At 43.9% G+C, this 27500-nt stretch overlaps 3 protein-coding genes across 4 annotated transcripts in view; 1 reads left to right on the top strand and 2 right to left on the bottom strand.

Annotated features, from left to right (window-relative positions):
• and4 (actinodin4) overlaps positions 1–1127 on the top strand; it is a gene marked incomplete at both ends in the record, with an annotated part of 4269 nt that extends 3142 nt beyond the window's left edge. The window contains one exon of the mRNA XM_081383461.1: positions 423–1127. Coding sequence (XP_081239587.1) covers positions 423–1127 — 705 coding nt within the window. The remainder of the gene's footprint in view (positions 1–422) is intronic.
• Positions 1128–1930: 803 nt separating this feature from the next.
• Positions 1931–24320, bottom strand: cops6 (COP9 signalosome subunit 6). Its single transcript, XM_081381939.1, has 10 exons — positions 24180–24320; positions 23152–23277; positions 22855–22986; positions 21041–21129; positions 20903–20965; positions 11729–11776; positions 11406–11520; positions 11147–11239; positions 10949–11049; positions 1931–2286 (listed from the first exon to the last, which is right to left on the bottom strand). The coding sequence occupies exons 1-10, from the start codon at positions 24244–24246 to the stop codon at positions 2146–2148; spliced, it is 975 nt and encodes a 324-aa protein (XP_081238065.1). The 5' UTR covers positions 24247–24320; the 3' UTR covers positions 1931–2145.
• Positions 24321–24593: 273 nt separating this feature from the next.
• Positions 24594–27500, bottom strand: part of evc (EvC ciliary complex subunit 1) — a gene marked incomplete at its 5' end in the record, with an annotated part of 58492 nt that continues 55585 nt past the window's right edge. For both annotated transcript variants that reach the window (XR_014031415.1, XM_081383514.1), the window contains one exon: positions 24594–25574. Coding sequence is in view for 1 of the 2 variants with exons in the window: in XM_081383514.1 (XP_081239640.1) it covers positions 25567–25574 (8 nt within the window). The remainder of the gene's footprint in view (positions 25575–27500) is intronic.

Raw genomic sequence — 27500 nt, forward strand, 5'->3', positions numbered from 1 at the left:
CCAGCACACACACACACACACACACACACACACACACACACACACACACACACACACACACACACACACACACACACACACGCTTCACAAGATGACAGATAAACCCAACTAAATAATATATGGTTGTGCTGTACTGTAGATTCAGTGATGAAACACTAGAGACATGTTGCTGATATTACAGTAGTGAACATTAGAAGTGGATCTAACCCTTTCATCAAAGTTATACATGACTTTTCAACATTACCCGTTCTTGTCTTAAGATAAACTTTGATGAACTTTTTTGATCCACTTCAAATGTTGACTACTGTATTTTAATGCGTTTTTATAATTTTCACACTCAGTATATATTTTATCTTTATATATGAAAATATAAAGCTATCTCTCAAGATTACAACTCCTTTGTCCCGTGTGTATTCCCGCAGCTGTACGAGATCGACCGGATCCGGATGCTGTACCAGCAGATGAGGCAGCTGGAGCACGTCTACGGGCCCAACGCCGTCCAGTACCAGAGCAAACTGGGCCTTCCGGTTCTCCCACCGCTTCCCAAGTGCGACCCTGCCAAAGACAAGGGGTGTAAGCAGGCTCCGCCCCCGGCCCCAGTTAAAGCCATGGCTCCGCCCCCAGCCCCAGTTAAGGGCATAGCTCCGCCCCCAGCCCCAGTTAAGGGCGTGGCTCCGCCCCTCGCTCAGGCTGATGTGGTGTATCTGTGCAACAGTAAAGACCCGCTGTGTAAACCACACATTGTCTACATGCCCACCGGAGCCGTGCCGGTGCTGTGCGACCCGCGCTACCACTCCACCTGCCGGCTGGAGACCCCGCCCCCGGCCCCGCCCCCCTCCAGAACACCTGAGCTGTCCCCGCCCCCTCCTCCCGCCCCCATGCTCTTCAAGGCCATGGAGTTCGATTGCGACCCGTACTGGGACCCCGACTGCTTGATCGACCACCCGCCGCGGCCCGTGAAGGGGAAGGTTCCGGCTCCGGTTCTGGAGGAGGACGATCCTGATCCAATTCCCGTCAGCAAGAAACAACCGCATCCGTATTATTACTCCAACCCTCATCCCTACAACTACCGGTCTGAGCTCTACGACCCGCTCCGACACGCCTATCCTTCAGCCGACAGCGCATAGAGCCGACACTGTCTGTTTCATTTCATTGTGTGTTTCATGCTTCATAACCCATGTTCAGAAACATCAATAAAAGTTTGAAGTGGACGGAATGGTTTTGTCCTGGTCAGTTGTTTCAGGAAGCAGACGCTCGTGAAGCTTCACACTGAGAGTCTCCGCTAAGAGCAGCAGATTTCAGATCATTAGCTTTACCTTCACAGCTGCTAGTGTTTAAAGAGTTTTACAGATGCTGAGTGAGCATAAGAGACACAATAAACACACACTCCGTCTCACTCACACACATTCACACAGCCTGTCTATTAGCTCTTGTGGTGTTTGAACTAACGGTTTTGGTGCAGCTTATCAACATTTCTTTATAAATCTAACGCGTAAATCAGTAGATTTTGCATTAATCTCATTTTAACTTATTAAAAATGAAGACTTCTGTTTGGAACTTGATGATTTGTCCCCCTGACCTGGTAACAGCTCATAAAATAGCACTTTCATCTGGGAAATATTTTTTAATATTTATCAAACACTACATTTAAATGAAATGTAGATGAATGAATAAATGAATATCTAGGTAGTTTGCTTTAAAACTCTGATCTCCTTCTGGAAACGTGTAATGGCTGTTGATCTCGTGGGTCAAAGTGTGTGTTGGACACGAGCAGTGATCTACAGACGCTCATCTAATGGAGCGTGAGCGATACAGATGTTTCCTAAACAGTTTCCTAAACTGCTATGAAAGAATCTGAATCAGAAATAAACCCGACTCGAGGGTTGCGTCTCATATCTGGACATGCACAGGTAATGATAAACAGACAGTCTCGCACAAAAACATCATGTTTATTTGTCAAACAGCAGGAACAGTCAGAGAGAGCAGCGAATATGAAGAGTGACAAAGAGAAGAGAATATGAAGGGCGAGAGAGAAATGAGAATATGATGAGAGAGAGCACAGGGTATGATGGGAGAGAGAGCAGAGGATATGAAGGGCGAGAGAGCACAGGTTATGATGGGAGAGAGAGCAGGCGACGGAGTGTTTCAGAAGAACAGGCCTCTCATGCGCCGGCCGATGCCCTGACGGTCGTACAGGACGTTGAACTTGTTGATGAACTGATTCATGCTGTTGCAGGTTTTGGTGATGGATCCCAGATACGCCATCAGACCCACGTCATTACATTGCTGAGGACACACACACACACACACACACAGAGATCAGACAACAGTACTTCAGTCACAGTGTGTGAATGTAATTCATCTGATCAAGCATCTGAAGAGTTTGTGTGTGTGTGACTGTGTGTGTGAGTGTGAGTATGAGAGAGAGAGAGTGTGTATGTGTGAGAGAGTGTGAGTATGAGTATGTGCGTGAGTACGAGTATGTGCGTGAGAATGAGTGTGTGAGTGTGTGAGAGAAACAGTGTGCGAGTATTTGTGAGAGTGTGAGTATGAGTGTGAATGTTTATATGAGTTTGTGAGTGCGAGTATGAGTGTATGTGTGTTTGTGTGAGTCTGTGTGTGTGAGTGTGCAAGTATGAGTGTGTGAGAGTATGAGTGTGACTGAGTGTGAGTATGAGTGTGTGTACGAGTGTGTGTATGAGTGTGTGAGAGTATGAGTGTGAGTATGAGTGTATGAGTATGAGTGTGAGTGTGAGTATGAGTATGAGTGTGTGAGTGAGTATGAGTGAGAATATGAGTGTATGAGTATGAGTATGTGTGTGTGTGTGTGTGTGTGTGTGTGTGTGTGTGTGTGTGTGTGTGAGAGAGTGAGTATGAGTATGAGTGTGAGTAGAGTATGAGTATGAGTGTGAGTAGAGTATGAGTGTGAGTAGAGTATGAGTATGAGTGTGAGTAGAGTATGAGTGTGAGTGAGAGTAGAGTGTGAGTGAGAGTGAGAGTGTGAGAGTGAGAGTGAGTGAGAGTGAGTGTGAGTATGAGTATGAGTGTGAGTAGAGTGTGAGTAGAGTGTGAGTGTGAGTAGAGTATGAGTATGAGTGAGTGTGAGTAGAGTATGAGTGTGAGTGTGAGTAGAGTGTGAGTATGAGTGTGAGTATGAGTGTGAGTGTGAGTATGAGTGTGAGTAGAGTATGAGTGTGAGTGTGAGTATGAGTATGAGTATGAGTATGAGTGTGAGTGTGAGTGTGAGTGTGAGTTTGAGTGAGTGTGAATGAGTGTGAGTGTGAGTTTGAGTGAGTGTGAATGAGTGTGAGTGTGAGTTTGAGTGTATGAGTATGTGTGTGTGTGTGTGTGTGTGTGTGTGTGTGTGTGTGTGAGAGAGTGAGTATGAGTATGAGTGTGAGTAGAGTATGAGTGTGAGAATGAGTGTGAGTAGAGTGTGAGTAGAGTGTGAGTGTGAGTAGAGTATGAGTATGAGTGAGTGTGAGTAGAGTATGAGTGTGAGTGTGAGTAGAGTGTGAGTATGAGTGTGAGTATGAGTGTGAGTGTGAGTGTGAGTATGAGTGTGAGTAGAGTATGAGTGTGAGTGTGAGTGTGAGTAGAGTGTGAGTATGAGTGTGAGTGTGAGTATGAGTATGAGTGTGAGTGTGAGTGTGAGTTTGAGTGAGTGTGAATGAGTGTGAGTGTGAGTTTGAGTGTATGAGAATGTGTGTGTGTGTGTGTGTGTGTGTGTGTGAGAGAGTGAGTATGAGTATGAGTGTGAGTAGAGTATGAGTATGAGTGTGAGTAGAGTATGAGTGTGAGTAGAGTATGAGTATGAGTGTGAGTAGAGTATGAGTATGAGTGTGAGTATGAGTGTGAGTGAGAGTGAGAGTGTGAGAGTGAGAGTGAGTGAGTGTGAGTATGAGTGTGAGTGTGAGTATAGTGTGAGTAGAGTGTGAGTAGAGTGTGAGTGTGAGTAGAGTATGAGTATGAGTGAGTGTGAGTAGAGTATGAGTGTGAGTGTGAGTAGAGTGTGAGTATGAGTGTGAGTATGAGTGTGAGTGTGAGTGTGAGTATGAGTGTGAGTAGAGTATGAGTGTGAGTGTGAGTGTGAGTGTGAGTAGAGTGTGAGTATGAGTATGAGTGTGAGTGAGAGTAGAGTGTGAGTGAGAGTGAGAGTGTGAGAGTGAGTGAGTGTGAGTATGAGTGTGAGAATGAGTGTGAGTAGAGTGTGAGTAGAGTGTGAGTAGAGTGTGAGTAGAGTGTGAGTAGAGTGTGAGTAGAGTGTGAGTAGAGTGTGAGTGTGAGTAGAGTATGAGTATGAGTGAGTGTGAGTAGAGTATGAGTGTGAGTAGAGTGTGAGTATGAGTGTGAGTGTGAGTATGAGTGTGAGTAGAGTATGAGTGTGAGTAGAGTGTGAGTAGAGTATGAGTGTGAGTAGAGTATGAGTATGAGTGTGAGTGTGAGTGTGAGTAGAGTGTGAGTATGAGTGTGAGTAGAGTATGAGTGTGAGTAGAGTATGAGTATGAGTATGAGTATGAGTGTGAGTGTGAGTGTGAGTGTGAGTTTGAGTGAGTGTGAATGAGTGTGAGTGTGAGTGTGAGTTTGAGTGTATGAGTAAGTATGTATGTGTGTGTGTGTGTGTGTGTGTGTGTGAGAGTGAGTATGAGTGTGAGTAGAGTATGAGTGTGAGTAGAGTATGAGTATGAGTGTGAGTAGAGTATGAGTATGAGTGTGAGTAGAGTATGAGTGTGAGTGAGAGTAGAGTATGAGTGTGAGTGTGAGTGAGAGTGTGAGAGTGAGAGTGAGTGAGAGTGAGTGTGAGTGTGAGTATGAGTATGAGTGTGAGAATGAGTGTGAGAATGAGTGTGAGAATGAGTGTGAGTGTGAGTAGAGTGTGAGTAGAGTGTGAGTGTGAGTAGAGTATGAGTATGAGTGAGTGTGAGTAGAGTATGAGTGTGAGTAGAGTGTGAGTATGAGTATGAGTGTGAGTGTGAGTATGAGTGTGAGTAGAGTATGAGTGTGAGTAGAGTATGAGTGTGAGTGTGAGTATGAGTGTGAGTGTGAGTATGAGTATGAGTGTGAGTGTGAGTGTGAGTGTGAGTGTGAGTGTGAGTATGAGTATGAGTATGAGAGTGAGTGTGAGTGTGAGTTTGAGTGTGAGTGAGTATGAGTGTGAGTATGAGTGTGAGTATGAGTGTGAGTTGTGGGAATCCAGATTTATTAAAATGTTTAATTTAGGTTTACATTGACATGACAATCTGGGGCTCAGGTCAGGAAGCAGACAGACTGGCTTAACCGACTGTCTGCTAGCGGCCTCGCGTCACCAAGGTCAGATAAATCCCATCACATAGAGCCTCTTTCACCTAGCTATCATCATATAGAGACTGTGTCTGTTCCCCGAATTAGGAAATCCAAAAAACGTTTAAACCCAACTAAGGTTAAAAATTTAATTGATGTTCAACAAATAAAAAACAGATATAATACAGATGAGCAAATGCTAAAGCTTGGGTTGCTGAATATTCGATCGCTTACTTCAAAAGCACTCATTGTTAATGATATGATTTCAGATAATAACCTAGATGTGCTGTGTTTGACAGAAACCTGGCTAAAACCAAACGATTACATTACTTTAAATGAATCAACCCCGCAAGATTACTGTTATAAACATGAGCCTCGTCTGAAACGCAAAGGGGGAGGAGTTGCTGTAATTTATAGTAATAGTTTCAAAACCACTAAGAAATCAAGTTTTAAATATAATTCTTTTGAAACATTGGTGCTTAATATAGCAATATATAGTGTAAATGATAAATCACGTTTGAGATTTGTGCTGGCTACTGTATACAGGCCACCAGGGCACCATACAGACTTTATCAAAGAATTTGCGGACTTTCTATCAGAATTAATATTGACTGCAGATAAAGTACTAATTGTTGGTGATTTTAATATACACATCGATAATGAAAAAGATGCATTGGGATTGGCATTTAAAGACACTGTAAATTCAATTGGAGTTAGACAACACGTGTCAGGACCTACTCATCGTCGTAATCATACTCTAGATCTAATATTATCACACGGAATAGATGTGGATGCCGTTGAAATTCTGCAGCAGAGCGATGACATCTCAGATCATTACCTAGTCTCGTGTAAACTTCATTTAGCCAAGGCTGCAAAGCCGACTCCGTGTTTCAAATATGTGAGACCTATCACTTCTGCTACTAAAGATTGCTTTATTAATAATCTTCCTAATCAGTTTCATCATCTCAGCATCTCAGATAGCTTAGAAGAACTAGATATTACAACAGAAACGTTTAACTCTCTCTTTTCCAGCACTTTAGACACAGTTGCTCCGTTGCGCTTAAAGATTAAAGAAAATAGTCCAACGCCGTGGTACAACGAGCACACTCGGGCCCTTAAGAGAGCAGCCAGAAAAATGGAGCGCAACTGGAAGAAAACAAAACTAGAGGTATTTCGCATTTCATGGAAAGAGAGCTCAATTACTTACAGGGAGGCTTTAAAAGCTGCTAGATCTGCTTATTTTTCAACCCTATTAGAAGAAAATAAACATAATCCTAGGTATTTATTTGAAACGGTGGCTAAACTAACGAAAAATAAAGCTTCAAGCACCGAAGTTTCCAAGCAACACAGCAGTAATGACTTTATGAACTTCTTCACTTATAAGATTGATAATATCAGGGACAAAATTATAACTATGCAACCGTCTACTACAGTATCGCATCAGGCAGTGCATTGTAGTCTCCCTGAGGAAAAATTTGATTCATTCGTTGCTATAGGAGAGGAAGAATTTACTAAACTCATTAAATCATCTAAATCTACAACATGTATGTTAGACCCTATACCGACTAAGCTACTGAAAGAAATACTTCCAGAGGTCATAGATCCTCTTCTTAATATCATTAATTCATCTTTGTCTCTAGGATACGTACCAAAAAACTTTAAGTTGGCTTTGATTAAACCGCTTGTTAAAAAAACGCAACTTGATCCTTCAGAATTAGTCAATTACAGGCCGATCTCGAATCTACCTTTTCTGTCAAATATATTAGAAAAGGCAGTATCCTCACAACTGTGTTCCTTTCTAGAAAGAAATGATATCTGAGGATTTCCAGTCCGGATTTAGACCGTACCATCGTACCGAAACAGCTCTCGTTAGAGTCACAAATGATTTGCTCTTATCATCCGATCGTGGTTGTATCTCTCTATTAGTGTTACTCGATCTTAGCGCTGCATTTGACACCATCGACCACAACGTTCTTTTAAATAGATTAGAACATTATGTTGGCATTACAGGAAATGCACTAGCATGGTTTAAATCACACTTATCTGACCGTTATCAGTTTGTAGCAGTAAATGATGAGATGTCTCATCGATCACAGGTTAAGTATGGCGTACCACAAGGCTCAGTATTAGGACCGCTGCTGTTCACTCTGTACATGCTACCATTAGGAGATATCATTAGGAAACATGGAATTAGCTTTCACTGTTATGCTGACGATACTTTTTCCATCTTAAAAATATATCTAAATTACGTCATATGCTCTCATTGACAAATGCGGAACAATTAGTTCATGCGTTCATGACCTCAAGGCTAGATTACTGTAATGCTCTACTGGGTGGTTGCCCTGCACGCTTAATAAACAAACTACAGCTGGTCCAAAACGCAGCAGCTCGAGTTCTTACCAGAACCAGGAAGTATGACCATATTAGCCCGGTTCTGTCAAAACTGCACTGGCTCCCTATTAAACATCGCATAAATTTTAAAATATTGCTGATTACTTACAAAGCACTGAATGGTTTAGCTCCGCAGTGCTTGAGCGAGCTCTTAACGCATTATAGTCCGTCACGTCTATTACGATCTCAAAATTCCGGCCAGTTGATTATACCTAGAATATCTAAATCCACTGCTGGCGGGAGATCCTTCTCCTATTTAGCACCAAAACTCTGGAACAGTCTTCCTACCATTGTCCGGGAAGCAGACACACTCTGTCAGTTCAAAGCCAGATTAAAGACACATCTCTTTGACCTAGCTTTCACATAATACATTATAGACTTCTATAATTTAATGTTATGCTGCATAGATTAGGTCAGCCGGAACCGGGAACACTTCCCAAAAATCCTGATGTACTCGTTACATCATGAGAAGAATGGCATCTACGCTAATTTTAGTGTCTGTGTTTATCCCAAGGTTTTTCCTGCAGCCTGCCGGATCCGGGCCGTATCCAGATCTGACGAAGGACCTTCACCTGGACCGATGACAACGCAGTGCTGAAGTGCCAACTAGTCTCTCCCTATGGAGGATCCCACTACCACTCTACAGATAAGGCGTTGTCGGGAAAATTCGTCTTGCGGTCCTACCCCAAAGCAACAAATAAAATAAAATTCCTTATCAGAATTTATAAGGAAAGACAAGTATTTTGTTTAGGCTTGGCTTGTAGGGAATTCCAAACCTGCGTATATTCTAACGCACATAACTATAGAACCCATTCTAAATGCGCATGTGAACGCCATCAGCGTTTCTCACAGGTTCGCGTTTAAAGTCTGTGTAGAGAGAATGGTGTCGTCTTAGCGGCCCCTAATTTAATAACAAATGATCATTGCGACGGAACCAAATCAATTAAAACTAACTTTAGATGGAAATAACTTAACTCTGCTGTAAAGCCGAAACAATCTCTGTTACCTTAAATTATACGCTTATCTCTGTAAAGCTGCTTTGAGACAATCTACATTGTTAAAAGCGCTATATAAATGAAGATGACTTGACTTGACTTGACATTGAATTTAGCATGTTAAGGTTAGGTATAAATTATGATTATCAGAGTTTTCTAGCAAACGACTCTGGTCAGTCCTGTTTTACTGAAACTCTTGGAGTTTGTGTTTTAGCAAGAAAGTCCAGCCAGTCCTGTACTCGGGTCTCAGTGTTTGAATAGATATGCTGAGTGGATTAGGGTGGGCAATGCTCTCAGTCTAAAACCGGTTCCTAAACCTGTCTTTTCTGTTCCTGCCCCTTAATGTATATAAACTGTAAGAGAACATTTCACTTATTCAGACTTGGTGACTGCAGCTAACGACAGCTCGTGTTCTCAATAAAGAATCATGCTGAAGAAACAACCAAGTCTCCTGGTCTTTCGATTCTAAGTTCACAACAGAGTATGAGTGTGAGTATGAGTGTGTGAGAGTATGAGTGTGAGTATGAGTGTGTATGAGTGTATGAGTGTGAGTATGAGTATGAGTATGAGTGTGAGTGTGAGTGTGAGTATGAGTGTGAGTGTGAGTATGAGTGTGAGTATGAGTGAGAGTATGAGTGTGAGTATGAGTGAGAGTATGAGTGAGAGTATGAGTGAGAGTATGAGTGTGAGTATGAGTGAGTGTCAGTGTATGAGTAAGTGTGAGTGTCAGTGTATGAGTAAGTGTGAGTGTGAATGTGAGTATGAGTGTGAGTATGAGTGAGTGTGAGTGTATGAGTAAGTGTGAGTGTGAGTATGAGTGTGAGTATGAGTGTGAGTATGAGTGTGTATGAGTGTGAGTATGAGTATGAGTATGAGTGTGAGTGTGAGTGTGAGTGTGAGTATGAGTATGAGTATGAGTGTGAGTATGAGTGAGAGTATGAGTGAGAGTATGAGTGTGAGTATGAGTGAGTGTCAGTGTATGAGTAAGTGTGAGTGTCAGTGTATGAGTAAGTGTGAGTGTGAATGTGAGTATGAGTGTGAGTATGAGTGAGTGTGAGTGTATGAGTAAGTGTGAGTGTGAGTATGAGTGTGAGTGTGAGTATGAGTGTGAGTATGAGTGTGAGTGTGAGTGAGAGTATGAGTGTGAGTATGAGTGAGTGTCAGTGTATGAGTAAGTGTGAGTGTCAGTGTATGAGTAAGTGTGAGTGTGAATGTGAGTATGAGTGTGAGTATGAGTGAGTGTGAGTGTATGAGTAAGTGTGAGTGTGAGTATGAGTATGAGTGTGAGTGTGAGTGTGAGTATGAGTGTGAGTATGAGTATGAGTGTGAGTGTGAGTGAGAGTATGAGTGAGTATGAGTGTGATTGTGAGTGCGAGTATGAGTGAGTATGAGTGAGTATGAGTATGATTGTGATTGTGAGTGTGAGTATGAGTGAGTGTGATTGTGAGTGTGATTGTGAGTATGAGTGAGTGTGAGTGTGAGTATGAGTATGAGTTTGAGTGTGAGTGTGAGTGTGAGTATGTGTGTGAGTATGAGTATGAGTGTGAGTGTGAGTATGAGTGTGAGTATGAGTATGAGTGTGAGTGTGAGTGTGAGTGAGAGTGAGAGTATGAGTGAGTATGAGTGTGATTGTGAGTGCGAGTATGAGTGAGTATGAGTGAGTATGAGTATGATTGTGATTGTGAGTGTGAGTATGAGTGAGTGTGATTGTGATTGTGAGTATGAGTGAGTGTGAGTGTGATTGTGATTGTGAGTATGAGTGAGTGTGAGTGTGAGTATGAGTATGAGTATGAGTTTGAGTGTGAGTGTGAGTGTGAGTGTGAGTATGTGTGTGAGTATGAGTATGAGTGTGAGTGTGAGTATGAGTGTGAGTGTTAGTATGAGTATGAGTGTGAGTGTGAGTTAGTATGAGTATGAGTGTGAGTGTTAGTATGAGTGTGAGTGTTAGTATGAGTATGAGTGTGAGTGTGAGTATGAGTGAGAGTATGAGTGTGAGTATGTGTGAGTATGAGTGAGTATGAGTGAGTATGAGTATGAGTGAGTGTGAGTGAGTGAGTGAGTGTGAGTGTGTGACAGTGTGTGCGAGTATGAGTGTGAATGTTTATGAGTGTGTGAGTGTGAATGGTGCGAGTATGAGTGTGAGTATGAGTGTGTGTGAGAGAGTATGAGTGTAAGTGTGAGTATGAGTGTGAGTGTGTGACAGTGTGTGCGAGTATGAGTGTGAATGTTTATATGAGTGTGTGAGTATGAGTGTGTGAGAGTGTGTTTTTGTGTACACTTACATCATAGAAGTCGGTCTTGAACTTGTGTGTGTTGAGAACAGGCAGACGGTGACACAGAGCGTTTGCCTCCCGCAGGATCTCGTGATTAAACGGGACTTCACCTAACACACACACACACACACAGCAAAGAGTTTGTGACTGTAGATGACAGTTTAAGATGTGTTGTCAGATGTATTTGTGTGTGTGTGTCTAACTCACCTGCCTGAACGGCTTTGACGTACTCCAGAATGACCCTCACGCGGCTGTGCAGCATCTTTATAGCGCTGTGCTGAGCGATCAGATGCTCCGCCACTGAAACACACACAGACAACAATCACTTGATCTGTAGTGTGTGTGAGTGTGTGTGTGTGTGAGTGAGTGAATCTGTGTGTGTGTTTGAGTGTGTTTGAGTGTGTGTGAGTGAGTGAGTGAGTGAGTGAGTGAGTGAGTGAGTGAGTGAGTGAGTGAGTGAGTGTACCTGTAGAGTTTTCTCCTGATCCTGTGGTTGTCATCCTCGCGACATGATCGACTCCGATGCGTTCGGCCTCTTCTGTCGCCAGTGTATACGGCAGTTCAGCGAACAGCATCGTCGCCTAGCGAGATAAATACAGGTAATAAACAACAGGACAAAAGCTCATGACCTCTGACCTTTAACGCAACTTTAACACAAACATTGATCTCTAGAGTATAATTGAAGGTACATGAACATATAGAAACATTTGCACATTCTTGTTCATTAAGCTCTAAGTTAAAAATTATGCGATCAAGACCACAAACACAACTACACACAGACACACTCACCTCTCCACTGATGATGTCAATCACAGACTCAAACACGCTGACTGGCAACTGCACGGAATGGGTAAAAGGTCAGGATTCAGAAACACATTCTGTGTGTGTGTGTATGTATGTGTGAGTGTGATTGTGTGTGAGTATAAGTATGAGTGTGAGTATGGGTCTGTGTGAGTGTAAGTGAGTGCGAGTATGAGTGTGAATATGAGTGTGAGTATGAGTGTGAGTGTGAGTGTGAGTATGAGTATGAGTGTGAGTGTGAGTGAGTATGAGTGTGAGCGTGAGTATGAGTGTGGTGTGAGGGAGTATGAGTATGGTGTGTGTGAGCACAAATATAAGTGTGAGTATGAGTATTGTGTGAGTATGGTGTGAGTGAGTATGAGTGTGAGTATGAGTATGGTGTGAGTGAGTGAGCATGAGTATGGTGTGAGTGAGTATGAGTGTGTGTGAGCACGAGTATGAGTATGAGTGTGAGTGTGAGTATGAGTATGGTGTGAGTGAGTATGAGTGTGGTGTGAGTGAGCATGAGTATGGTGTGAGTGAGTATGAGTGTGTGTGAGCACGAGTATGAGTATGAGTGTGAGTGTGAGTATGAGTATGGTGTGAGTGAGTATGAGTGTAAAGTGTGAGTATGAGTGAGTATGAGTGAGTGTGAGCATGAGTATGAGTATGGTGTGTGTGAGTGAGTATGAGTGTGTGTGTGTGAGTGAGTGAGTATGAGTGAGTATAGTGTGAGTAGTGTTGGGAAAGTTCACTTTCTACATGAACTAGTTCAAAGTTCAGTTCACAAATTTTAAAAACTAGTTCAGTTCATAGTTCATTTTTGAAAATTTTTAACTAAGTTCACAGTTAAAAAAATGAACTAGTTCATAGTTCTTTTTTTCCATGTTGCTACGAGATATTATATTTCAAAATGATTGCCACAGACAATTATTTTATCAGTTTTAACACTGAAGCTATGCGTCAGATTTTCCCCATCCTCACCGACCTTGTCATAAAACTCGTTTAAATGATTATACGACGCCTCCTTGCTGCTTTTTGTTTTGATTTGTAACGTAAACGTGATGAGTCGTTCATGAACAATCCATTCATTGCGTCTGTCACGTGACAAATGAACGAAAGACTCGGAAGGTAAAGTAATATGTTCTCTGTAAACCATTTTTGACTGGATTATAATGATTTCTTAATTCAGAATATGAACAATATTGCGTAGGTGGAGGTGTTCTGGGAATTTGCCAGTTAATAGTATAACATTTAAAGCCCTTTAAATGAACGAAATGACTCAAAAAAGATGTGTTCATTTTGCTGAACGAGATCGAACAAGAGAATCAGTTGACGCTGGTGTTGCCAGATTGGGTGTTTTTTCCGCTACATATTAAGGCCGGTTTACGGCGTGTTTTAGCCAGGTTTTCGCCTGGAAGGCTCTATAGAAATCTGGCACTCTATTGAACGAAGTTAAACTGAGAGAGTGTGGCGTTCACAGACACCAGAATGAACGAGTTCACTGTAACGTTCATCAGGCAGTAATGCAGTACGTTCAGTTCACGTTCGCCCAAAATATGAACGAGTTCATGAACTATCGTTCAATGAACGCGTTCAGGCACAACACTGGGTGTGAGTATGGTGTGAGTTAGGGCTGGGCGATATATCGCATGACATTGTTATGCGCACCTCGTCAGTAAAGCCGGTTCCTTGATTAGTAGTAAATTGCCATCACCAGCTTTCAGATGGAGCGGTATTCACTACACAGAGCCGTAGTTCACTGACAAGCTGAGCCATATCGCATTAATTATCGCAGGCGATACGTCCGTGATAAAACTCTTGTCAGTGAACTACGGCTCTGTGTAGTGAATGCCGCTCCATCTGAAAGCTGGTGATGGCAATTTACTACTAATCAAGGAACCGGCTTTACTGACGATATGCGCATAACAATGTCATGCGATATATCGCCCAGCCCTACTGTGAGTGAGTATGGTGTGAGTGAGTATGAGTGTGGTGTGAGTGAGTATGAGTGTGTGTGAGCACGAGTATGAGTGTGAGTATGAGTGTGAGTATGGTGTGTGTGAGTATGAGTATGGTGTGAGTGAGTATGAGTGTAAGAGTGTGAGTATGAGTAAGTGTATGAGTATGAGTGTGAGTGTGAGTATGAGCGTGAGCATGAGTGTGAGTATGGTGTGAGTGTGAGCATGAGCGTGAGCATGAGCGTGAGTATGGTGTGAGGGAGTATGAGCATGATGTGTGAGTGTGAGTATGAGTGTGAGTGAGTATGAGTGTGAGTATGGTGTGAGGGAGTATGAGTATGGTGTGAGTGTGAGTATGGTGTGATTAAGTATGAGTGTGAGTATGGTGTGAGTGTGAGCATGAGCGTGAGCATGAGTGTGAGTATGGTGTGAGGAAGTATGAGCATGATGTGTGAGTGTGAGTATGAGTGTGAGTGAGTATGAGTGTGAGTATGAGTGTGGTGTGAGGGAGTATGAGTATGGTGTGAGTATGGTGTGATTAAGTATGAGTGTGAGTATGGTGTGAGTGAGTATGAGTGTGAGTATGGTGTGAGCATGAGTGTGTAAGAGAGTATGAGTGTGTGAGTATGAGTATGAGTGTGAGAGTGTGTATAAGTAGGACTATGAGTGTGTGAGTATGAGTGTGTTTAAGTATGAGTGTTTGAGTACGAGTATGAGTGTGAGTGAGTGTGGGTATGAGTATAAGTGTGAGTATGAGTATGGTGTGAGCATGAGTGTGTAAGAGAGTATGAGTGTGTGAGTATGAGTATGAGTGTTAGTATGAGTATGGTGTGAATGTGAGTATGGTGTGAGTGAGTATGTAAGAGAGTATGAGTGTGTGAGTATGAGTGTGAGTATGAGTATGGTGTGAGTGTGAGTATGTAAGAGAGTATGAGTGTGTGAGTATGAGTATGAGTGTGAGTATGAGTATGGTGAGAGTGTGAGTATGTAAGAGAGTATGAGTGTGTGAGTATGAGTATGAGAGTGAATGTGACTATGAGTATGGTGTGAGTGTGAGAGTGTGTATGAGTAGGACTATGAGTGTGCGAGTATGAGTGTGAGTATGAGTGTGAGTGCGAGTACGACTACGAGTGTGAGTACGAGTGTGAGTACGAGTGTGAGTGCGAGTGTGAGAGCGAGTGTGAGTACGAGTGTGAGTACGAGTGTGAGTACGAGTGTGAGTACGAGTATAAGCGTGAGTATGAGTGTCAGTATGAGTATGGTGTGAGTATGAGTATGAGTGTGACTGAGTATGGTGTGAGTGTGAGTGTGTATGAGTAGGACTATGAATGTGTGAGTATGAGTGTGTTCGAGATCGAGAACGAGATCGAACAAGAGAATCAGTTGACGCTGGTGTTGCCAGATTGGGTGTTTTTTCCGCTACATATTAAGGCCGGTTTACGGCGTGTTTTAGCCAGGTTTTCGCCTGGAAGGCTCTATAGAAATCTGGCACTCTATTGAACGAAGTTAAACTGAGAGAGTGTGGCGTTCACAGACACCAGAATGAACGAGTTCACTGTAACGTTCATCAGGCAGTAATGCAGTACGTTCAGTTCACGTTCGCCCAAAATATGAACGAGTTCATGAACTATCGTTCAATGAACGCGTTCAGGCACAACACTGGGTGTGAGTATGGTGTGAGTTAGGGCTGGGCGATATATCGCATGACATTGTTATGCGCACCTCGTCAGTAAAGCCGGTTCCTTGATTAGTAGTAAATTGCCATCACCAGCTTTCAGATGGAGCGGTATTCACTACACAGAGCCGTAGTTCACTGACAAGCTGAGCCATATCGCATTAATTATCGCAGGCGATACGTCCGTGATAAAACTCTTGTCAGTGAACTACGGCTCTGTGTAGTGAATGCCGCTCCATCTGAAAGCTGGTGATGGCAATTTACTACTAATCAAGGAACCGGCTTTACTGACGATATGCGCATAACAATGTCATGCGATATATCGCCCAGCCCTACTGTGAGTGAGTATGGTGTGAGTGAGTATGAGTGTGGTGTGAGTGAGTATGAGTGTGTGTGAGCACGAGTATGAGTGTGAGTATGAGTGTGAGTATGGTGTGTGTGAGTATGAGTATGGTGTGAGTGAGTATGAGTGTAAGAGTGTGAGTATGAGTAAGTGTATGAGTATGAGTGTGAGTGTGAGTATGAGCGTGAGCATGAGTGTGAGTATGGTGTGAGTGTGAGCATGAGCGTGAGCATGAGCGTGAGTATGGTGTGAGGGAGTATGAGCATGATGTGTGAGTGTGAGTATGAGTGTGAGTGAGTATGAGTGTGAGTATGGTGTGAGGGAGTATGAGTATGGTGTGAGTGTGAGTATGGTGTGATTAAGTATGAGTGTGAGTATGGTGTGAGTGTGAGCATGAGCGTGAGCATGAGTGTGAGTATGGTGTGAGGAAGTATGAGCATGATGTGTGAGTGTGAGTATGAGTGTGAGTGAGTATGAGTGTGAGTATGAGTGTGGTGTGAGGGAGTATGAGTATGGTGTGAGTATGGTGTGATTAAGTATGAGTGTGAGTATGGTGTGAGTGAGTATGAGTGTGAGTATGGTGTGAGCATGAGTGTGTAAGAGAGTATGAGTGTGTGAGTATGAGTATGAGTGTGAGAGTGTGTATAAGTAGGACTATGAGTGTGTGAGTATGAGTGTGTTTAAGTATGAGTGTTTGAGTACGAGTATGAGTGTGAGTGAGTGTGGGTATGAGTATAAGTGTGAGTATGAGTATGGTGTGAGCATGAGTGTGTAAGAGAGTATGAGTGTGTGAGTATGAGTATGAGTGTTAGTATGAGTATGGTGTGAATGTGAGTATGGTGTGAGTGAGTATGTAAGAGAGTATGAGTGTGTGAGTATGAGTGTGAGTATGAGTATGGTGTGAGTGTGAGTATGTAAGAGAGTATGAGTGTGTGAGTATGAGTATGAGTGTGAGTATGAGTATGGTGAGAGTGTGAGTATGTAAGAGAGTATGAGTGTGTGAGTATGAGTATGAGAGTGAATGTGACTATGAGTATGGTGTGAGTGTGAGAGTGTGTATGAGTAGGACTATGAGTGTGCGAGTATGAGTGTGAGTATGAGTGTGAGTGCGAGTACGACTACGAGTGTGAGTACGAGTGTGAGTACGAGTGTGAGTGCGAGTGTGAGTGCGAGTGTGAGTACGAGTGTGAGTACGAGTGTGAGTACGAGTGTGAGTACGAGTATAAGCGTGAGTATGAGTGTCAGTATGAGTATGGTGTGAGTATGAGTATGAGTGTGACTGAGTATGGTGTGAGTGTGAGTGTGTATGAGTAGGACTATGAATGTGTGAGTATGAGTGTGTTTAAGTATGAGTGTTTGAGTACGAGTGTGAGTGAGTGTGAGTATAAGCGTGAGTATGAGTGTCAGTATGAGTGTGAGTATGAGTGTGTGGGAGTATGAGTGTGAGTATAAGCGCAAGTATGAGTGTGTGGGAGTATGAGTGTGAGTATAAGCGCGAGTATGAGTGTGAGTATGAGTGTGAGTATAAGCGCAAGTATGAGTGTGTGGGAGTATGAGTGTGAGTATAATCGCGAGTATGAGTGTGAGTGTGAGTATGAGTGTGAGTATGAGTGTGAAGGAGTATGAGGGAGTATGAGTGTGAGTATGTATGAGTGAGCATGAGTGAGTTGAGCGTGAGTATGAGTGTGAGTAGTGGTGCAACGGATCATCATTGATCCGTGATCCGTTCGGATCAATATCTTCGGTTCGGCACACACGTGATCCGCGGATTAATTTATGAAAAAAAAAAAAAGTTGTGCGCATGTTCAGTCCACACACAGCGTGGTAATGGCGAGCAGAGGAACAGAGGAGCTTGAAAGCCCCGCGTCATTTAAATCCCCTGTTTGGAAGCATTTTGGCTTCCTTGGAACACGCGTCTATTTCGCTTCAAACGCTTGCTTTATCATTATACGCGCGCGGCGCGTCCTATTCGCTTTGAACGCGCGAAAGGATTCAAACTGTTCAAGCATCGAACTAGACGCGAAGTTGACGCTCTATTCGCGTATGGTGTGAACGAAGCAAAATGAACAGGCTGCGATGTATGCTGGAATATGTGTGTGTGTGTGTGTGTGTGTGTCAGAGAGAGAGAGAGAGAGAGAGAGAGAGAGAGAGAGAGAGAGAGAGGCACGGGCGCGATCGAACAATCACACACACACACACACACACACACACACACACACACACACACATGCTGTTTAAAAGCAAAAATTATCTCATCTTTTGGACATTCATCATATTGCATTGGTTTTCATTTCTTGTCCTCAAACAGAGTAATTTGTTTATTTTGAAGTTACACATTCTACATTGATTAAAAAATAAATCAAATGTGTTTTTAATGGTAGTAGGCCTATCATTTTATACAGAAATAAATGATTTATAATTCAGATGAGAATAACGTTAAAGTTAATTAAAATTTTAAGGAAACAAATATATTGATCTGGAATATAGCAAATTAATTTTAAATTCATTCAGGGAGCCTGCAGTTACCAAACATATCTCAAGGTTTTTTGAATAAAGGGTGACAGTCTTTCATTATCAACTGTTGTTGTGGACTATATACTGGAAGTATTTGTTCTCCATTTGAGTGAGACGTTTTTATGTGGCTAATTGAGCAAAGTGCGCCCACTGTTGATTTTATATATTTTAATTTAATATTTTAAAAATGTTACAAAAACTTGTGTTAATTTGTCTTGTCTTTTTTTTTTTTTTTTTTTCTGATCCGAAAAATGATCCGATCCGTGACTCTGATCCGAGAAACGATCCGAACCGTGAGTTTTTTGATCCGTTGCACCCCTAAGTGTGAGTATGAGTTCGAGAATGAGTGTGAGTGTGAGGGAGTATGAGTATGAGTGTGAGTGTGAGTGTGAGGGAGTATGAGTGAGAGTGTGAGTGAGAGTATGAGTGTGAGGGAGTATGAGTATGAGTGTGAGTGTGAGTGTGAGTATGAGTATGAGTATGAGTATGAGTATGAGTATGAGTGTGAGTGTGAGTATGAGTATGAGTATGAGTGTGAGTATGAGTATGAGTGTGAGTATGAGTATGAGTGTGAGTATGAGTATGAGTATGAGTGTGAGGGAGTATGAGTATGAGTGTGAGTGTGAGTATGAGTATGAGTATGAGTATGAGTATGAGTATGAGTATGAGTATGAGTGTGAGTGTGAGTATGAGTATGAGTGTGAGTGTGAGGGAGTATGAGTGAGAGTGTGAGTGAGAGTATGAGTGTGAGGGAGTATGAGTATGAGTGAGAGTGTGAGTGTGAGTATGAGTATGAGTATGAGTATGAGTATGAGTATGAGTGTGAGTGTGAGTGTGAGGGTGAGGGTGAGGGTGAGGGTGAGTGACAGTATGGTGTGAGGGTTAGTATGAGTGAGTGAGTGAGTATGAGTGAGTTGAGCGTGAGTATGAGTGTGTGTATGAGTACGAGAATGAGTGAGTATGAGTGTATGAGAGTGTGAGTACGAGTATGCGTGAGTGTGAGTATGAGTGTGTGAGAGTATGAGTTTGAGTATGAGTATGTATGAGTGAGCATGAGTGAGTTGAGCGTGAGTATGAGTGTGAGTATGAGTTCGAGAATGAGTGTGAGTGTGAGGGAGTATGAGTATGAGTGTGAGTGTGAGGGAGTATGAGTATGAGTGTGAGTGTGAGGGAGTATGAGTATGAGTGTGAGTGTGAGGGAGTATGAGTATGAGTGTGAGTGTGAGGGAGTATGAGTGAGAGTGTGAGTGAGAGTATGAGTGTGAGGGAGTATGAGTATGAGTGAGAGTGTGAGTGTGAGTATGAGTATGAGTATGAGTATGAGTATGAGTGTGAGTATGAGTGTGAGTGTGAGTGTGAGTGTGAGGGTGAGGGTGAGGGTGAGTGACAGTATGGTGTGAGGGTTAGTATGAGTGAGTGAGTGAGTATGAGTGAGTTGAGCGTGAGTATGAGTGTGTGTATGAGTACGAGAATGAGTGAGTATGAGTGTATGAGAGTGTGAGTACGAGTATGCGTGAGTGTGAGTATGAGTGTGTGAGAGTATGAGTTTGAGTATGAGTATGTATGAGTGAGCATGAGTGAGTTGAGCGTGAGTATGAGTGTGAGTATGAGTTCGAGAATGAGTGTGAGTGTGAGGGAGTATGAGTATGAGTGTGAGTGTGAGGGAGTATGAGTATGAGTGTGAGTGTGAGGGAGTATGAGTATGAGTGTGAGTGTGAGGGAGTATGAGTATGAGTGTGAGTGTGAGGGAGTATGAGTATGAGTGTGAGTGTGAGGGAGTATGAGTATGAGTGTGAGTGTGAGGGAGTATGAGTATGAGTGTGAGGGAGTATGAGAGAGTGAGAGTGTGAGTGAGAGTATGAGTGTGAGGGAGTATGAGTGTGAGTATGAGTGAGAGTATGAGTATGAGTATGAGTATGAGTATGAGTATGAGTGTGAGTGTGAGTGTGAGTGTGAGTGTGAGTATGAGTGTGAGTATGAGTGTGAGGGAGTATGAGTGTGAGTATGAGTGAGAGTGTGAGTATGAGTATGAGTATGAGTATGAGTGTGAGTGTGAGTGTGAGTGTGAGTATGAGTGTGAGTATGAGTGTGAGGGAGTATGAGTGTGAGTATGAGTGAGAGTGTGAGTATGAGTATGAGTATGAGTATGAGTATGAGTATGAGTATGAGTATGAGTATGAGTATGAGTGTGAGTGTGAGTATGAGTGTGAGTGTGAGGGTGAGTGACAGTATGGTGTGAGGGAGTATGAGTGTGAGTATGAGTGAGAGTGTGAGTATGAGTATGAGTATGAGTATGAGTATGAGTATGAGTGTGAGTGTGAGTGTGAGTGTGAGTGTGAGTGTGAGTGTGAGTGTGAGTGTGAGTGTGAGTGTGAGTGTGAGGGTGAGGGTGAGGGTGAGTGTGAGGGTGAGTGACAGTATGGTGTGAGGGTTAGTATGAGTGAGTGAGTGTGAGTATGAGTGAGTTGAGCGTGAGTATGAGTGTGTGTATGAGTACGAGAATGAGTGAGTATGAGTGTATGAGAGTGTGAGTACGAGTATGCGTGAGTGTGAGTATGAGTGTGTGAGAGTATGAGTTTGAGTTTGTGACTGACTATGAGTGTGTGTGTGTGTGTGTATGAATGTGAGTGTATATGTGTGAGAGAGTTTGAGTGAGTGTGTGTGTGTGTATCTGTGCGCGTGTGACTTACGTCAGTGTGTTTGGTCATGGGGTTAAGCTTCAGAAACAGCGGACTCTCGATGATCTCACACACCTACAAATACACACACATTTTCAGTATGACACATCACACACTGATGGGAGGTGCTTTGTCTGCAGCTCCACCCACCTGCTTATGAATGTGGATATCTGATTGGTCAGGAGCGCCACCAGTCGTGTACCAGCCCAGAAACTCCATGTCCTTAAAAACCTGCTTGACTGAAAGAGGAAAAACAGCGTCACTAATACACACACTCATACTCAAACACACATACTCACTCATACTCAAACACACACACTGATACTCAAACACACACACACACACACACACACTGATACTCAAACACACACACTGATACTCAAACACACACACTGATACTCAAACACACACACACTCATACTCGCACACTCACTCATACTCAAACACACAAACTCGCACACTCACTTATACTCTCTTACACTAATACTCATGATTGTGTGTGTGTGTGTGCATGTGAGTATGTGTAAGTGTGACAGTTGTCAGAAATGTATAAAATTGTGCCACTTTGAGTGTGTTGAGCGGAATCATAAACGCCTCTGATTGGCCGATGTGTTCACATGCTCATCAGTCTGTCTGTGATTGGCTACAATGATCAGCGCTTCAAAAACATGTTGTAAATAGGGCTGGGCGATATATCGCATGACATTGTTATGCGCATATCGTCAGTAAAGCCGGTTCCTTGATTAGTAGTAAATCGCCATCACCAGCTTTCAGATGGAGCGGCATTCACTACACAGAGCCGTAGTTCACTGACAAGAGTTTTATCACGGACGTATCGCCTGCGATAATTAATGCGATATGGCTCAGCTTGTCAGTGAACTACGGCTCTGTGTAGTGAATACCGCTCCATCTGAAAGCTGGTGATGGCGATTTACTACTAATCAAGGAACCGGCTTTACTGACGAGGTGCGCATAACAATGTCATGCGATATATCGCCCAGCCCTATTTGTAAATACACACACACACACAGGCGAGCGCTTGCACAGACACACACACAGAGGCGAGCACTTGCACAGACACACACACACACACACATGCGAGCGCTTGCACAGACACACACACACACACATGCGAGCGCTTGCACAGACACACACACACACATGCGAGCGCTTGCACAGACAGACAGACACACACACACACACACACACACACACACACACACAGGCGAGCGCTTGCACAGACAGACACACACACACACACAGGCGAGCGCTTGCACAGACAGACACACACACACACACACACACACAGGCGAGCGCTTGCACAGACAGACACACACACACACACACACACACACAGGCGAGCGCTTGCACAGACAGACACACACACACACACACACACACAGGCGAGCGCTTGCACAGACAGACACACACACACACACACACACACAGGCGAGCGCTTGCACAGACAGACACACACACACACACACACACACAGGCGAGCGCTTGCACAGACAGACACACACACACACAGGCGAGCACTTGCACAGACAGACAGACAGACAGACACACACACACACACACACACACACACACACACACACACAGGCGAGCGCTTGCACAGACAGACACACACACACACACACACACACACACACAGGCGAGCGCTTGCACAGACAGACACACACACACACACACACACACACACACAGGCGAGCGCTTGCACAGACAGACACACACACACACACACACACACAGGCGAGCGCTTGCACAGACAGACACACACACACACAGGCGAGCACTTGCACAGACAGACAGACAGACAGACACACACACACACACACACACACACACACACAGGCGAGCGCTTGCACAGACATACACACACACACGAGTGCTGATCATTGTAGCACAACGTGTGTGCGTGTGTGCGTGTGTGCGCGTGAGTGTGTGTGTGTCATACTCACACTGCTCTTCTTTAGTGTAGTAATACTCTTTATCGATGTGAATTTGATCCTCTGCGGTGTGAAACAGAAGCTCGAATGAATTCATCACCTCAATGTTTCTTCCCTCCTGCTTTCCGATCAGAGCGCCGACAACTACAAACACACACGAACGACAACTCAACGTTACATAATGACAACAAACCAGACTCAGGTCTCATCATCTGTGAACAGTTTTTACCTTTGAGGATGAGGATTAGACTATGAAGCTCAGCAAACACACACACACACACACACACACACACACACACACACACTTACCCTGAATGGCTCGTCCCTCCTGCGAGCGGATCCGGATCCAGTGATCGGAGATGTTCAGGATGACGAGCGGATGCAACGCCACAGACACACTGCCTGTTACACCAGACGCCATCACACTGGGGCTCGCTGCACACACACACACACACACACACACACACACACACACGACATGACGACAATGATTTAAAACCATCAATAATTTTTGCCTATTACTATATGATGGTTCTGAGAAACTTTCTGATGATTAAAAAACAGGTTCCAGTTTATATTAAATGTTTTTAACTGCTATAAACTAAGATTTAAACTAATACTTTGATACAATGCACTTACGGTGTACATGCATGATTTTATATTGTGATTATATTTTTTAAAAATACCTGCAGCTGTAGTTAATTCCTGTAATTACATCTATAATTATACCGTTGACCTTCCCCTAACCCAAGAGTTTTGCAATACAACATCAACATAATAAGTACATTGTACTAACAATTAAATAATTTTTGATGTATGTACATAATAAAGCGTGGCCCAAACGCACTTTCAGCCACATAAACATTCTGAAATATCTACAACTTTCTCTTTGTGTCCATTTCATTCACTATATGTAAGTATGACAGATTAATTTATACTGACTGAAATTAAGTCATTCAGATCTTTCATTTGACACGTTTTAATGACTCTAATACTGAAGAATTTCATTTATATCTTCAGATCATTTTGGTCAATAAATACTCCTGAGAACGAGCGTTCAGCCGTTTGTTATGAAGTTTAAATGACAGTGTCAAAACCCAACAGACACGGCCAATCACAGGAGAGATTCCGCCCAGGAGGCGGGAGTTATGACGGTTCCTGTCCAATCAGAAACAAGCCCGAGCCTGCGTCATCAGTCAGTAACAGCACGAACCTCACAGGCCGTTCTTGGAGATCTGAGATTTCAGTAAAGCTATCGTGTGTGTTGGTTAATGTTCGTGAAGTGAGTCTGTCAATAATGAAGCGCGTTGAATGACGCTCGCGAGTGAATTTCTCACCTGTCGCGTCCACCTCCATCCCGCCGCCGTTACTCGCCGCCATTTTGGCTGTCTGACCTCCGCGCATGCGCAATCACGCTTCTTCTTGTTTGCTGGCTTTCAACAAACCATGTTTGGCGCATTACTGCCACCAACAGCTGGAGCGCACAACGGCTTTAACATGCATTATAAAATAAATATAAAACATTGGCGGATTATTCATTTTAGATACCAACATAAAATTTAAAACACAACTTTTTGGCTTTGATTATATTAATTACACTCACGGTCACACACACACACACACACACACACACTCTTTCACACACTCTCTCTAACCCTTCACAGCAGAACAAGAAAACAAGACTGTTCACTGCTATCCTCAGCAACTACTTTATTTCTGCAATTAAAAACAGCCTTACGGAGACATTATTTGCAATCTTTTATTGTTGTTAAATTACAGCATAAATAGTTTTTCTCTCAAACACAGCATGTTCGACTGCATAAAACACAGAAACCATAACTACATCATCTTCCTGAATCTGTTCCCGGATCTGTGGAATCTCCCTCTTCCTGAATCTGTTCCCGGATCTGTGGAATCTCCCTCTTCCTGAATCTGCCGAGACGCTCCTCAGGAATCAGTGACGTTCCCAGAACTGCTGGTGTTTGTGTGATCATACATATTAAACTCACAGACATAAAAATCATCATTAAAGGCTGGAACAAAAGCAGATTTGAATGTCTGGCATTTATCCTTTATAAAAGTTCAGATATTTGGGAGATTTCCATCAGTCTCTGCTTCTCTTCATAGTCTGGTCTTGTATTTACAACATTCCCAGTTGTCTACACGCATCAGTTTGATCAGAAAACATGTCAGCAAGGAGAAACGTCAAACTCCAGGCTTTCTTGTGTGTGAAGTCCTGTCATGACACACATTAAACACGCAAATCATGTGCATTTACCTTTCTGTGAGTGTGTGTGAGTGTGTTTGAGTGCGTGTGATAGTGTGTGTGAGTGTGAGAGAGTGTGTGTGTGTGAGTGTGAGTGTGAGTGTGTTTGAGGGTGTGTGATAGTGTGTGTGAGTGTGAGAGAGTGTGTGTGTGTGAGTGTGAGAGTGAGTGTGTGTGCGTGTGTTTGAGTGCGTGTGATAGTGTGTGTGAGTGAGTGTGTGTGTGTGAGTGTGTATATGTGTGAGTGTAAGTGTGATAGTGTGTGTGTGTGTGTGAGAGTGCGTGTATGTGTGTGTGAGTGTATGTGTGTGTGTGTGAGTGAGTGTGTGTGTGTGTGTGAGTGAGTGTGTGAGTGAGTGTGTGAGTGAGTGTGTGAGAGTGTGTTTGTTCTGCATCATCCTGCTGGTCTTCTGACGCTCATCACAGATCCAGCAGAACTCCTTCAGAAACTCTTCACACTAATGACCTGCACAGAACACACACACACACACACACACACACACACACACAGAACACACACACACGCTGTATTGGGTGATGAGGGTCAGTGGTTATGGAAACACACCAAACCATTTCAACAATGTCACTTCAAATAATACAAAACATATTTTATAAATGGAGAACCTGCAGCGGTAAATGGAGAACCTGCAGCGGTAAATGGAGAACCCGGAGCGGTAAATGGAGAACCTGCAGCGGTAAATGGAGAACCCGGAGCGGTAAATGGAGAACCCGGAACGGTAAATGGAGAACCCGGAACGGTAAATGGAAAACCCGGAGCGGTAAATGGAGAACCCGGAACGGTAAATGGAGAACCTGGATCTGGAGCTGGACCAGTAAATGGAGAACCCAGAGCGGAGCTGGAGCGGTAAATGGAGAACCCGGAGCGGTAAATGGAGAACCCGGAACGGTAAATGGAAAACCCGGAGCGGTAAATGGAGAACCCGGAACGGTAAATGGAGAACCTGGATCTGGAGCTGGACCAGTAAATGGAGAATCCGGAGCAGTAAATGGAGAACCTGGATCTGGAGCGATAAATGGAAAACCCGGAGTGGAGCTGGAGTGGTAAATGGAGAACCCGGAGCAGTAAATGGAGAACCTGGATCTGGAGCGATAAATGGAAAACCCGGAGCGGAGCTGGAGTGGTAAATGGAGAACCCGGAGCGGAGCATTAAATGGAGTACCTGGAGCGGTAAATGGAGTACCTGGAGCGGTAAATGGAGAACCTGGCTCTGGAGCGATAAATGGAAAACCCGGAGCGGAGCTGGAGTGGTAAATGGAGAACCCGGAGCGGAGCGTTAAATGGAGTACCTGGAGCGGTAAATGGAGAACCTGGATCTGGCTCTGGACCAGTAAATGGAGAACCCGGAACGGTAAATGGAGAACCCGGATCTGGAGCGGTAAATGGAAAACCCGGCGCGGAGCTGGAGTGGTAAATGGAGAACCCGGAGCGGAGCGTTAAATGGAGTACCTGGAGCGGTAAATGGAGAACCTGGATCTGGAGCTGGACCGGTAAATGGAGAACCCGGAGCAGTAAATGGAGAACCTGGATCTGGAGCGATAAATGGAAAACCCGGAGCGGAGCTGGAGTGGTAAATGGAGAACCCGGAGCGGAGCATTAAATGGAGTACCTGGAGCGGTAAATGGAGTACCTGGAGCGGTAAATGGAGAACCTGGCTCTGGAGCGATAAATGGAAAACCCGGAGCGGAGCTGGAGTGGTAAATGGAGAACCCGGAGCGGAGCGTTAAATGGAGTACCTGGAGCGGTAAATGGAGAACCTGGATCTGGCTCTGGACCAGTAAATGGAGAACCCGGAACGGTAAATGGAGAACCCGGATCTGGAGCGGTAAATGGAAAACCCGGAGCGGAGCTGGAGTGGTAAATGGAGAACCCGGAGCGGAGCGTTAAATAGAGTACCTGGAGCGGTAAATGGAGAACCTGGATCTGGAGCTGGACCGGTAAATGGAGAACCCGGAACGGTAAATGGAGAACCCGGATCTGGAGCGGTAAATGGAAAACCCGGAGCGGAGCTGGAGTGGTAAATGGAGAACCCGGAGCGGAGCGTTAAATGGAGTACCTGGAGCGGTAAATGGAGAACCTGGCTCTGGAGCGATAAATGGAAAACCCGGAGCGGAGCTGGAGTGGTAAATGGAGAACCCGGAGCGGAGCGTTAAATGGAGTACCTGGAGCGGTAAATGGAGAACCTGGATCTGGCTCTGGACCAGTAAATGGAGAACCCGGAACGGTAAATGGAGAACCTGGATCTGGAGCGGTAAATGGAGAACCCGGAGCGGAGCTGGAGCGGTAAATGGAAAACCCGGAGTGGAGCTGGAGTGGTAAATGGAGAACCCGGAGCGGAGCGTTAAATAGAGTACCTGGAGCGGTAAATGGAGA

This window comes from Scardinius erythrophthalmus (genome assembly GCF_964197995.2).
Source record: "Scardinius erythrophthalmus genome assembly, chromosome: 13".
Classification (NCBI taxonomy): Eukaryota; Metazoa; Chordata; class Actinopteri; order Cypriniformes; family Leuciscidae; genus Scardinius; species Scardinius erythrophthalmus.

Excerpts from the sequence above, each read along its gene's own strand:
- cops6 (XM_081381939.1), bottom strand. The coding sequence starts at position 24,246 with ATGCGCGGAGGTCAGACAGCCAAAATGGCGGCGAGTAACGGCGGCGGG. Across the intron at positions 20,966-21,040 it reads ATATCCACATTCATAAGCAG|GTGTGTGAGATCATCGAGAG; the intron begins GTGGGTGGAGCT and ends GTGTATTTGTAG. Across the intron at positions 11,777-20,902 it reads CCATGACCAAACACACTGAC|TTGCCAGTCAGCGTGTTTGA; the intron begins GTAAGTCACACG and ends CATTCCGTGCAG.